The sequence below is a fragment of the Salvelinus sp. IW2-2015 genome, linkage group LG30 (genome assembly GCF_002910315.2).
Source record: "Salvelinus sp. IW2-2015 linkage group LG30, ASM291031v2, whole genome shotgun sequence".
NCBI classification, from domain to species: Eukaryota; Metazoa; Chordata; class Actinopteri; order Salmoniformes; family Salmonidae; genus Salvelinus; species Salvelinus sp. IW2-2015.
This window is the reverse complement of record NC_036869.1, coordinates 2,041,659-2,055,527: the sequence shown is the minus strand read 5'-3', so window position 1 is coordinate 2,055,527 and position 13,869 is coordinate 2,041,659. Positions and strand designations below refer to the sequence as shown.

Sequence of the window (13,869 nt, the reverse complement as noted above, 5' to 3'; positions counted from 1 at the left end):
TGAAGAATTCACTAACTCTTTCCCCTGTGATCATTCCAGTGCGGAGGGCAGTCACACGTCGGGACAGAGCAACGGGCGTGACCAGCAGGCCTTGGCCAAGGCAGTTCAGATTCACCAGGACACACTGCGCACAATGTACTTCGCCTGAAGCTCCAAGCCTGTGCACCGGGGTCGGCAGGGGTGAGACAGACCCCACAGGGAAGAAGCCTTCACTCCTCCCACCTAACCCCCTTACTGTGTCAGGTGTGGGCATCAGTGGGTTTGTGCCGTCTATCGTCTCTCCTCACCAGTAAGGGGGCATGATAAGTGTCATCCCAAACAAATTGGAATGGTTTCTTTTCCAAAATGTCCACAATTGTTTTCAAACCCACACATGCAAAACCACTTTCTTCCCCTCTCCCTGGCCTTACCCTGGTCATTATTAGGCAGTAGTATGTAAAATGATTCCTCAGAAATCGTTTGTGGTGGGGTGGACTCGTTTATTTGACATGTTGTACATTTCGTTTGTATTTGTAAATTAGTAGTTTATAGAGTTTGAGCAAAGGAAAAACTTTTATTAGGAAATACTTCTATCAAAAACTAGAGGGCAGTATCCTCACACTTTGATTGTTTAGAATCTAGACACAAGGTCACACTAAACCGTTTTCTCCATATTTTTTTTATAGGGTTAAAGGGAGGTGGGCATATCGAAGATAAGGGCCCAATGGAAGGTTTATAATCATTCTTTCTCTTCACAACTTTATTATTTATCAGCCAATCAAAGCAAAGTGCACTGACCAGATGGATACTTTGACCAGGACACAAATACTTAACATGTTGTCTTTTCATTTGTATGTACAGCTATGAATTGAACAGGCCTGTGTACAGTACCAGTCGCAGAGTATTTGTCCATCAACACTGGTGACCAACACACGTTTTTATGCTGCATCTGATGACAGCAAGCATTAGATTTTCATTAGACTTTGAAACTGTTCACACTTATTTTTAATCAAGACCTATACAAATTAGTAATATGAAATCTAAACTGTCGGCAATTGTCGCTCTCTTGCCTTTTTTACTTGGACTGAGTCGTTTTGTCAATCTATGGTCAGTGTTGCAAGAGAAACTTACTAATAGAATGGGACTGGTTCCCAACAGACACCTTTTTATGTTCTCTGAGCCTTGTTACATGTTAAGACATCTACATTAGGGGGGAGGTCAAGTCTCTTCAAATTACATTTTTGTATCCCCTTATTTTCATGTTGTCTTTCTAAAAAAAAAWWTTTWAAAAAATACGAATTTGTGTGTAGATGAGTCACACAGTCGATTTGGATATGTTAACCCTATCTGTAGTTTTGATCTTTTTAAAATGGTTTCAATCATGGTTTTCTCCCTGCTGGGGGGCAAGTCGTGTTGCTGGCATCTTTAGTACAGGCGTTGGTGTATGAATCGGTACAGTAGAGTGAGCCTATGCTCCAAGTGTCACACAGCTTAGGGACTGAAGAATGGGGTGGGGTTCTATTGGGTGGAAAAGGATTCCGGAGACGGATATGTTCTCTTCATTATTGCTCAGCAAAAAAGGGGGGCAATTATTCGTAGTCAAGCAAAGGTTTTGTTTTTTAATTGTGGTTCTTTGTAGCATAGCCTTGAGGGACATATGGTATATTTTGAATAAGCTTTTAGAAGAGGTTGTTAAAATTATAATATAATTTTTTTATTGGCCCATATGTAGTTGAATTAAATTAAGTCAAATTGGCTTTATTTGTATACGCAGAACTTTCATGCAAAAAAAATGTAATGCCTTCCAAAACTGAAATMATACTGATCTTTAGTATATTTATTTTTATTCCCTTTTCTGTTCTCCTGAATAATTCGATTTTAGCAGGGAATTCTTCATGTAGCCTAGATGGGCTGGCTTTTATCCCTCTTTTCTAACTATGCATTGTTTTTAAACAAGACATTTTTAGCAGTGATGTTTCTCAAATATGAATTTAGGGTATTTGTAGTAATATTTTTTTTTTTTGCTTGGTGCATTTAATAGCGTTTGTAGTGCTTATTCCCTATACCTTTGTAATGGTATGGGGGATTGTATTTAATTTGTATTGTATGTTTGCTAGCACAAATTCGGTATATACTTTGTTTTACAATCTTTCTTCTTAGCCAAACAAGATTACACATTTTGTACATTGACGCACAAAAGGACAGCTTAATTACAGGTGCTAGACGTTTTTTCTCCTTCACTGTAATGTCACCTTAAATCCGCGATGGACTTCACTTGCCGTAAGTATGGTAATAGATTAAGCTTTTTTTGAACAACTTTTTTTTCTTTCTCCCTCAACGATATTCATTACTTTAATTTCTAATTCCCTGTAAAGTAATCCAAAATCTGACTGTTTGTTGGGCATTCTTAGAAATCAAGTACTTGATATTTACTGTTATGTCAATATTATTATTTGGTGCTGGTCTTGCGACTTGTAAATTTGGATGCACTTTTCATAGAAGTGAACTTGGTATGAATTCCATTGATTGGTTGATCCAAGCAGGAAACTCGAACGTACATTATGAGTCTGGTGCAATTGTGTTGAAATGGCTGTGTGTTCTACCTCTTGTTACCTGTTCAAGTGTTATGGTAACGTCACACTGCTGGTCATTTCTTCATAATTACACAGGATATTATATCTGGTAGGCATCATTTGAATCTTACATTGTCACGAAATGGAATGATTTTGAACGTTTGTCATGTGACAGTCGGTGAACCTGCGTTCTGTAATCATAGTTCTTGTGCACGATCCTAAAGCTGCTTTTTTTTTTTAAGTGGTTAGAGAGCTACATGATCTTTAGTGTTGAGCTGAAATTATGTTGGTCCAACCAAGCTTTTGACTTGGCCTTTTTTTTCCTATGCGCCCATGGAACAGCATTCATTTAGCACCTTTTTATTTGTGGTAAAATGTTTTAAACCAACCAATGCAAAACATAAAAAAATATATCACAATAACATCATTGCATATCCTTGGAGATGGATGGTATGTTACCTAACTGACTGCTGTGAAACATGTTGGTCAAGCCACGCTAATAACAATTATAGCTGCTCACCCACAATTTGACGATTTACTATTGTAGCCTATGTCATGTCTTTTAAACTATTAGCTTGATACTGAATATGCAACATGTACTGCTGTGTTCCCATAGATACACATGGGGTACATGGAAAGGCATCTCCCATGTTGCTTTAATTTGGTTCATTGAATGTAGCTGTTCAATGAAATATTGACATTTTTGTTTTGGAATGCATCGTCTAAGCTCTGCCTCACGTTTATTCAGGTTATTGTTTGCTACAGTCAATCGTACAGAGGGCAGAAACATGTAGTCAAGTGGACTTGATGTTATTGATAACTTGAGTTTGTTTTTTGCTATGGAAACTATGATACAAGATGTGTGCTTGTCCATTGAAATGTGAATATTTCCCTTTCAATGTGGATAATGTTCAATGTTTCATACTACCATTTTTCATCGGTTTTCCCAACCTGTAGTCTGCCCCACCCTTTGTTCATCCTAAACTTGTTTCTTGGGAGATGTGGTCTTGTTTTTACTGCTTATACGTGTTTTAAGTTACCTATTTATACACAGCACCTTAGATTATATCGGACCTGTACAGCATTGCTTTTCCTGAAAATATCCAAAACATTTAATAATGTTCTTTTTTGCACTAAAATAAAAAAATACTTTTGGAGCTGTTGTCTAGTTGAGTCACTAGTGTTGTCTCAGACGGAATGAGAGATGAGATCAGATGAGCTGGTTTGATTCATCATGATGCTTACATTGTTTAATAGCAGGCTAGTTTGTCTGGTGAGACCATTAACTCATTGCATTGACAACTGGTCCCAGATAAACACACGTGCACTTCGAAGTCAGACATTCAGATGGTTACACCTAGGCCTATTTGTTGAGGGATTCTCCCAGCCAACCAGCGTACAGTGGGTGATTCACTGAAAATAATGCCTTTTAAAGTCTTTGTCAGATAAATAACTGCCACTGGGTTGTGATTGAAACTCCTCCCAGAAGAGGGTGCTATTCATGCATTTATTTGTTTTGAGCTTTTGTTTCTATGGCCATGCTTGAAGGTTGTGAGTGATAGCTTGAAGGTTGTGAGTGAGACAACAGCATATGCAAAGTAACAAAGATGAAACTGACATCTTACCATGTATTAGGATACTGGGTGGATGTCTGATAGTTGTGATTTGTATATTGTACTGGTTGTGTAAATGTGTAGCTATAGTCTGATGCCAAAGTTTGTGTGTGGAATGTGTTCTGCAAGTTGGTTGTTAGTTATGTATTATTTGCGTTTATGGTCGCCAGAAATACGACTTCCATAGAGAAATCGCATGCATCAACGAATGTGGCAGAACTAGCGTTAGTGTCATATCAGTATGTAGGAGTTATCTGCAAACCTTAAGCTTTTTTTTTTGTAAACATACATGTAACTGCCAAAATAATGGTAACATTTCAGGGTTTTTTTCTGGGTCAAAATGGGGCTTGGGTGGTTGCGTGGCACCCGGAAATGTTAGAGGCCCTCCTGTTGGCCGCAGTGACAAAATGTTGCTGTTTTAGGCACATCTTCTGCATTTCTACACATTTTGCCATGGCTTATGCTATTGTGTTATGTTTGAGTGACTCAAACATAACACAATCAATGGGGGCCTCATGCCATGACAAATACTCCTGAAAGCATCATTTTGGGGATTTTAGATTCTCCTTGACTGTAGCTTTTTATTTTGGTGATTTGTTGGTTCTCAAAAGTTATATAAAAAAAGAAAGTGTGTGTATGGGATACCTAGTCAGTTGTACAACTGAAATGTGTCTTCTGCATTTAACCCAACCCCTAGGTCTGTTTTTTGCATACTTTATCTGGTTTTAGTCATTTTATGTTTACACTGAACTTTTTTTTACTGTTTGGACATAGGCAGCCTGAGAAAAACCCACTTCTATGCAGAAAAAACTCTGCACTTGAGTAAATGAGGGATACAAAGTATAGTGAAAGCAGATGCTTCCACATGGGTGTGGTTCCTGAGTAAATTAAGCAATTAACATCCCATGCTTAGGGTCATGTATAAAGATTCTGGGAAGGCCATTATTTTGGCTACCAAGGCTATGCCTCCATAGATTGACAATGCCGCCATAGGCTGACAATGCCTCTATCCACAGGGCACGAATGGTTTGATGAACATTATGTAAACCACATGCCATGGCTGTCTGTCACCAGATCTCAACCCAATTGAACACGTATGGGAAATTCTGAGGCGGTCCCTGAGATGGCGTTTTCCAACACCAAATGGTGGAATTTCTCATTTGAAGAATGGCGTCACATCCCTCCGATAGAGGTCCAGACACTTGTAGAATCTATGCCAAGGTGCATTGAAGCTGTGCTGGCTTGTGCAGGCAACAACGCCCTATTAAGACGCTACGTTGGTGTTTTCTTTATTTTGGCCGTTCCCTGTAGTTATATAGCTATTTACAGTCTTTTTGAGCCAAATCAGGAATGTACACAAGTGAGATACAATTGCCATAGGGAACTCAAAAGTTCATGGGTATGGTGTGGTACCAAGAAGAACACTAGTGGCTAGATTGAGTGAACTGAACAATGGCAACCCCAAGTAAATAATGATGCAAAATAACATTTTAAATTGTGCACCTACCATCTCCGGTTTTTAATTATTACCTGAAATCCCAAGATGCATATTGACCTCCGCCTAGTGCTTTTCTGGGGAAAAGACCACATTTACATGCACACAGTATTCCGGATAATAGTTCATATCCCGCTTAAGGTCTTATTCGGGCTAAGCTGTTTACATGCACCTTTTGATATCCCGCTCARGAGTATCACTGTGTCACGAGTATCACTGTGAATAAACAGAATATTCCTTATTTTAAGTTCATAGAGGTTAAATGGAATAGTAAGTGGAATATGGACACTGACTGTAGGCCTATAACCTCTCACATGTAGAGTAATATAGTAACTCCTGCAGAATGATGCATTTATTGCAGTAAAATTATAGAACAAATGTTAATTTTGTCTCGAACAGGAGTGGAGAAATTTGATTTCTTTCTTTCAGCATCTCTTGACAAAAATGTGACTGCACGTGTAATGTGTTATCTTTGACACTACTGCAAGCAGACAGTATTTGCACCACAAAATATGTACCCAAGTCTAATCAGAAACGTGTTTAATTGTTTTCTCAGCTTTTAATTTCCTTAAAACCGGTCAATCTTATGACATTGGTCCTTTGCAAAATGTACAAATCTTTCCACCTTTTTGAAGTTATTGCGTTTTTCTCCCAGGTCCCTGAACTAAATAGACAACTTTACCGGTGTTAACTAGATTACTAATGCATTAATTCTATCAATGTAAGACATTTATTCTGGTGAGCTCTACTTTATTTAGTCTTCTGGGACAACAAGTTATGCTGCATGTATCTAACTATAGTTGACAGACATATGACCTACCAAATGTTGAAAATTATAATTTGGCCTACTAAATGTCAGAAATTATAAGCAGAAAGTTAGAGGTGAAAGTAGGCTATACGGTCCAGTACGGAGAATCAGAAAAATATATTATTATGGAGGATGGAGCTGCACAGGTAGCCTACTTAAAAATAAAAAATAAATAAAAAGTGATTTGTTTGACAATCAGATGACATCACACAACACCCATGAGATTTAAAACTGAGCCTGTGCAGACCAAGAAAAAAAAAAAAAGGTAAACGGGATAAGATATTTACATGCCACAGTATCCCATCTAAGCTCAGCATATCCCCGGTATCTTATCTGGATTTCTCATAACCGGGATACAAGCTTTTCGGGTTATTGTAAACGGGATATGTTTGTCAACTCAAACTGAATACTTGAGTATCCCGAATAATAACGTAATATTGGTGTGCATGTAAACGTGGTCACTGACTAACAAGTATGTTGATACATTTTCTAGAATTAAGACATATCACGTCAATAGATCATTGGAACTGACCATACATTCTAGTCCCAGGCCCTTGCAGAAAGAGGTGCTCTCCTTTATAAGGCTGGGACAACGAGTCCTATTGGACTGTCTTTGATTATAATAGAATGTTGATATCAATATTTTTTGATAAAAATCAATGTTGAGCATTTGCCACCTGATTTGTACTGTCAGCATGAGTATTTCAGGAACACAGATATTGATAACTAAAGGTTGTGAATAATAATTGATCTTTTGGTATTTTGTCTCAGCCTAATACATAAAGATAAATATTGGATCTATTCTCATTTTATCATGCTTATTTGAGTTGTGTGTGTCCATTACATTTTCAAAGGTATTTGAGATGGTTTAGTTTCTTCATTGCTTAGCTTTACCCCATATTAGTTTTTGCTTAAGTGATTGTATAGCTTTGATTTGGGCAGAACATTGTCTAGATGTGCTGAGTGTAGTAGTATGGATCCATTACTTTTCTATCTTATCCAAATACAGTAATGGCTCCTGCATCAGAGGTGATACAGACAATGTAAATGACAACAGATGTATCTGTTTGCGCTATTGTATACTGTGGGCAAACGAAACCTTTAGAAAATATAAAATCAGACTTGTATATACAGAAAGGTCTATCCCCTTTGCCTTTTCCTGTCTTCTCTTGAAGGTCTACCGTTGAAATACCATCCCGGTTTAGTAGAGTAGAACTTATTTTCTTAACTGAAAGGTTACAATTTATGTAGTTAAAGCCAGTGTATGTCATTAAGAAATGTATCCACCTGTAATATGGTTGTATAAAATAATTGTTATGCGTGCTCATTAACTTCAATCCACAAACCTTAAACCGATTGGCTCCTGAAAGTGGGATGTAGTCAAGTCAGTCTTTGTTTTCCTAAGATACTTATCCTTAGCATAGGCTAACGGCACATATTGTCAAATCATTCATTCCACTTCAGTCATCAATTTCTTACTCAGATGACTATTCAATATCATACTGTACATCTTATCACTGGTCATCAGATTGCAAAAGTTTTCTTTCTCATTTAATATCTTTGAACTTTGTTCACTTTTGGATATATCATGGGAACATTTAGACTTCTATAAAACAAATGTTTTGGCTACATAATTACATACATACCTGTGTATCACACAGGTGCAGTTTTTTCTTGTGAGGTGCTGTAATATTAGTGATTTTGGCTTCTGCTTGTCTTCGTTTTGTAATTCCACTACAATACACACTAGATTAGGGGTATTCAACTCTTACCCTACAAGGTCTGGAGCCTGTTGGTTTTCTGTTCTACCTGATAATTAGTTGCACACACTTGGTGTCCCAAGTCTACATCAGTCCCTGATTAGAGGGGATCAAGGTCCATAGTTGAGTTTGAAGGCACTAGAGACTAATGCTGCCTCAACCAACATTTATTAATTTTTTCTTGGAATTTGTCAAAGTTCTTATGACACAGATGACCTCTGACACYATGCTTCATGAGCAGCTGTTAGTGGTCTACAGAATGTTCTATTGAAGTCATAGATGCAGAAGTTGACGAGTTGGCTTTTCTTTTGTTTTACTTTTTTGATGGAAATATAGCGTTGTTTTTAGGATTAGATGTATTTTCTTTCCACAAACTCTGTGCGATGGCTTCAGCATGCCCAGCTAAAAAATCCCATATTTCAGTCATCTCTCCCCATTAAGTAGATGGCACTGTTGTTTTTGAGTATTATTTGGTTGAGCTGATTCCAAGCCCTAGCCCACGATTGTTGTCATACTAAGCTTGACCCCCTATAACCCACAGCGATGCTGTCTTGAGATCCTATTTAGAAAGAGAATGGAGAACCTTGAGAGCTTCACCAAACGAATGCCATATAGCGGAATTTCTTGCATATAACATGCAATACTGACATGGGTATTTTTGTATCCTTCTAAAAGCTTAGAGGGCTTCAGAATGACTTGGCTTTTTATATACCAACTAAAGCCCTGTTTCCATTGGCACTTTGAAGTCAGCCTGGGTTGGGCTGACATTGGTGGGCTAGCTCGAATTGAGTTTCCTCTGCCTCCAGAAATGATAAATTATGTAATGTTGCTAGGTAGCCAATGTATAACGTTAGCTGGCTTCGCTAATATTGCTTGCTAGCTAACTATCACGACGTTGAAGAGTTCAATTCACTCTCACCATGCTGTAACTAACATTACCCCATACCGTTGCCAGTCAGACTCAGTCATGTATTTAGCTTGCTAAAGTTAGCTAAATATCTAAACAGTTAGCGTCATCGCTAGCATAATTCCTACCTTGCTTTTGCATTGGCTATTAGCTAGCTAGCTAACCAAGCAAACCAGATGACAGTTTTGATATGATGTAGCTAGCTTTCAATACGACCTGGCCAGCAAAAATTCCTGCTAGCTTGTTTAACTCTTGAGTTGAAAGCTAATGTTAGGTAGCCAGCATTCGAGGGCTGACTGTTCTCAACGTATTTTGTAGTGAAAAAATAAAGGATACAGCAATGGTGGTAATGTGTGTAGTCGGACTACTGCAGTACTGCTTGTCCATGTGCTAGCTAACAGCAACAAGCCCATACAAGCTAACTAAACGTGGTGTTAGCATTCTAATCGAGCTGGCACCAGTTGTGAAACTGCGCTGGCCCAGGTTTCCCTCGACCCAGCTTGAATTTGAGAATTCCATTTGAGCTCGAATGTGGTCCTAATTTGAAGTGCCAGTGGAAACAGGGATTTAGTAAACTACCTCAGAACGGTCTCGGGTGCTAGCGTTGTATATCCCTAATTTATGACGAAAACAAAGATAATTTATACTGACCAAACAACACAAGTCAATACTGTGTATTATATAGACGTTATTATTTTACATTAAAAAACGACAAATTTACGGATAAACTTTGTTTTAGTATGTAAAGTTCAAGGGACCAAATTTTGTAATTGGAGTTGGTCTCAATGTTCTTACATGCATGTGAGTCCTCTCTTCTTCTTTTTATGTAGTGATAACAAAAACAACCAATGAACACTAACAAAATGAGTTGGGATTCGTTCATGTGGCAATATAAGCTGTAGTCATGACTGAATGATATATTGGCGTGCCAATGGAATGGCTTTTTAGATCGACGATTAATCGATATTCCTGCAATGGTTTTTGGGAGTATTAAATAGAAATAGTGGGCTGCAGATGGCGAGAAAGAGGCTTGTCAATGGGATGTTGTATGCAGAGCAATAACTACTAAAGCCCAAACTAGGGTTGTGATTTGCTTGACTAGGTTTATTAGGGGGCCTAGTCAAGGTGTATGGCAAGTCTCACCTAGTGAGCTACATGAACCTTGGCTTGTGGTCTAGTGTGACATCTTTCATTCAGCATTTAAGAGATTGCAAGTGGATGTCTGATAAATGGAATATACTTAACAAACCTACACTACCAAACATAAATGGTCCACAGTTAAAGCTGAGTGTCTGACATGATCTGCATCTCTAAGTGATTTTATCCAGTATCGCAATAACCCAGAAAAATAAACTATTAAGCTATAAATTAACATTTGGTAATGTTTTTGATGAAGATATTGTCTTTTTGCATGCTACATTTTACAAGGGGAATCAAAATTTGAACTATACTTTGATCAATACATTGTGACATGAGATATATATATATATATATATATACACACACACTGATGTAGCCTACTGGGATATTTCAGTCACTCAAGAAAAGGTACAAAAAAAGGTTGTATGGAAATGTAATTCAAATTCTTGTGTCATTATGGTCATCTGAACTAAAACCATCCTGTTTTTGTTATCGTTTTGTGTGTGCCTTTTTTTAGAGCTCTTTTCCACCTCATATGGGTTGCTTACACATTTTGATTCACAGAGCCACAAAATACTTTCTACATGAGTTATCGTGCAACCTTGAGTGAACATGCTGCATAGAACGATCAGTATTTGTGTTTTGCACTTTCAAAGCAGCTTGAGGCTGGGCGGACAGAAAAATAAAAAGGTATTTTATGCCATCAATAGGAATTATAAGGAATAATATGACTTTGAAGAGCTTTTCTAAAATAAAAAAAAGGAAAGATATAGATATATATTCATGAAGTACCTCATAAGCCTGATAAATGCTGCATTGACTTCTCATTTAATCTTTTTCTATTGTCCAATAAAATGTCAATATCCCCCCCTGGGAGGTTTGATTGTCACACAAGGCTGTGCATATGCCATGCAAAACCTGCTTTCTGACTCGATGGGTCTTGTAGGATGTTCTGCATGTTCACTGTCAGAAGTGAAAAGGTATTTTCTGAACCTGACGCCAAAAGAAATGGTTGTGTGATTTGTGTGTCTTGTATGCACTTGTTAACAAAAGATTTGATCATCTGAATAGTTGCATCCACACAGTTACCATGTTTTGCTTTTGTTAGGATGCTGTGAGTGTCCATAGAACCTAAAACAATGGGTTCAGTCAGTGACGAATTCATGTCATTTTTCCATCAACAAAACGCTGTTCAATATGACTGTTGACTCAGGTATTGCCATAAAAGGGCTGTATCTGCAACTGTTTATCCTCTCTATCCTACTCTCCCACACCTTTGTCTTAAGATAGCCTTAGAACTTCAAATGGGGTACATTCTAGTATATTTGGCCTTAAGTACGAAATTATGCACTAGAATCCACAACTTGTGAAAAAGCTTGATTCCCATAGACACCTTGAAACCATGTCATGCCCCATTGTCATACATCTACCTCCTATGAATGTAAGTGTCCTAAAGATGCAGTCACTTGATGAATGTATTTGTTCTGTTATTATTTCATAGACATTCATCCTCAAATTCTAATCAATGAACTTTTTTTTAAAGCCCAAAATGTCCTGTCTTTACTTATTTTCACAGTAAACAGAATTTTCAGGGTGCCGTTTTAACCCGTCATTGAGGATCTTTTTTGTTTCTTTAAATGTCAATGTAAGCCACGGAGGAGCAAAGTTTCTCTTCGCAAAGTCAGCCCTGCACAGTCCTGTGAACTCAAACCTCCTCGCCTGTCATTTAGATTTTCAGTCTCTCTGTTTTCTTTTACCACATGCCAAAACTGAATTTGCTGTCATTCCAATCATGGAGATGTCTTTTTGTTGCTGGTTTATTTGTTTTCGGATCCACTGCTAAGCTCCTCGTTCTAGTTCTCGTTGTCGTAAAGTGTAAGTGAGCTTTGATTTTTATTTTACTTTGTTAACAATTATGATTACAAACACAAGCTATGCTGTAAACCCTGTTAGGAAATAATGTGAATACGTATTACTTGATGTAGTTCACTTTGGCTTGACTGTAAATTGCATTAATTAATAAAAAGGTTTGAAGAAACTTCACATGTCTGTCTTTTACTATGCATATAACAATTTGCTTAAAATATGAATGGTTTAATCTAGTCCCTTATGTATGTTTTGAATAACTAGTTATAGTTCTTTATAGGTGGACATCATCATCGATTCTGCAAGTTATTCATTCAGTAATACACATTTTTGGCTTCTTGAACCACATCAAATGTCACCATCTTATTTACTTACGTCAGTGGTAGAGTTCTCCAAAGACATCCCTTGTTTTAAATTTTACTGACAAAAAACCTCAAACCGATGGTGTGACTGGAGATTAATAAACACCAAAGAAATATACATATTTAGTGCATTTAAAGTATTCAGACCCCCTGACTTTTCACATTTTCTTATGTTACAGCCTTACTCTAAAATTGATTCATTTTTTTTATTTTTATCCCTAACCCAAAAATTGGTGTTGAGATGTTAGCAAATTCATTAACTGAAATGTTTACATAAGTATTCAGACCCTTGACTCCGTACTTTGTTGAAGCACCTTTGGCAGCGGTTACAGCCTCAAGTCTTTTGGGGAATGACGCTACAAGCTTGGCACACCTGTATTTGGGGAGTTTCTCCCATTCTCTACAGATCCTCTTAAGCTCTCAGGTTGGATGGGCAAAGAAACCACTACTAAAGAACATCAATAAGAAGAGACTTGCTTGGGCCAAGAAACACAAGCAATGGACATTAGACTGGTGGAAATCTGTCCTGAGTCCAAATTTGAGATGTTTGGTTCCAACCGCCGTGTCTTTGTGAGATGCGGAGTAGGTGAACGGATGATCGCCATGTGTAGTTTCCACCATGAAGCATGGAGGAGGAGGTGTGATGGTGCTTTGCTGGTGACACTGTCAGGAATTTTCTTTTGGATTCAAGGCACACTTAACCAGCATGGCTACCACAGCATTCTGCAGTGATATGCCAATTCCATCTGGTTTGCGCTTAGTCCCACTARCATTTGTTTTTCAACAGGACAATTACTCAACACACCTCCAGGCTGTGTAAATGCTATTTGACCAAGAAGGAGAGTGATAGAGTGCATCAGATGCCATGTCCTCCACAATCACCCAACCTCAACCCAATTGAGATGGTTTGGAATGAGTTGGACCGCAGAGTGAAGGAAAAGCAGCAAATAAGTGCTCAGCATATATGGGATCTCCTTCAAGACTGTTAAAATATTCCAGGTGAAGCTGGTTGAGAGAATGCCATGGGTGTGCTACGCTGTCACGGCAAAGGGTGGTTAGAGCCCTGAATGCTGATTGCCTGAAAGCTGTGGTATATCAGACCGTACACCATGGGTATAACAAACAAATACAATTTACTATTCTAATTACGTTGGTAACCAGTTTATAACAGCAATAAGGCACCTCTGGGGTTTGTGGTATATGGCCAATATACCACGGCTACGGGCTGTATCCAGGCACTCTGTTGCGTCGTGCCTAAGAACAGCCCTAAGCCGCGGTATATTGGCCATATACTACACCACCTCAGGCCTTATTGCTTAATTAGACCACCCTACTAGCACACAGGAAAATGTAGGTGAGTTCTTGA

The 13,869-nt window shown here is 38.1% G+C and overlaps 1 protein-coding gene across 7 annotated transcripts in view; it reads left to right on the top strand.

Moving 5' to 3' along the window:
• The window catches only part of LOC111954951 (protein argonaute-2), a 34,625-nt gene extending 22,312 nt beyond the window's left edge, over positions 1 to 12,313 (top strand). For all 7 annotated transcript variants that reach the window (XM_070436063.1, XM_070436062.1, XM_070436061.1 and 4 more), the window contains exon 20: positions 40 to 12,313. In XM_070436063.1, coding sequence (XP_070292164.1) covers positions 40 to 148 — 109 coding nt within the window. In that variant the 3' untranslated portion in view covers positions 149 to 12,313. The remainder of the gene's footprint in view (positions 1 to 39) is intronic.
• The last annotated feature ends 1,556 nt before the right edge of the window (positions 12,314 to 13,869 follow it).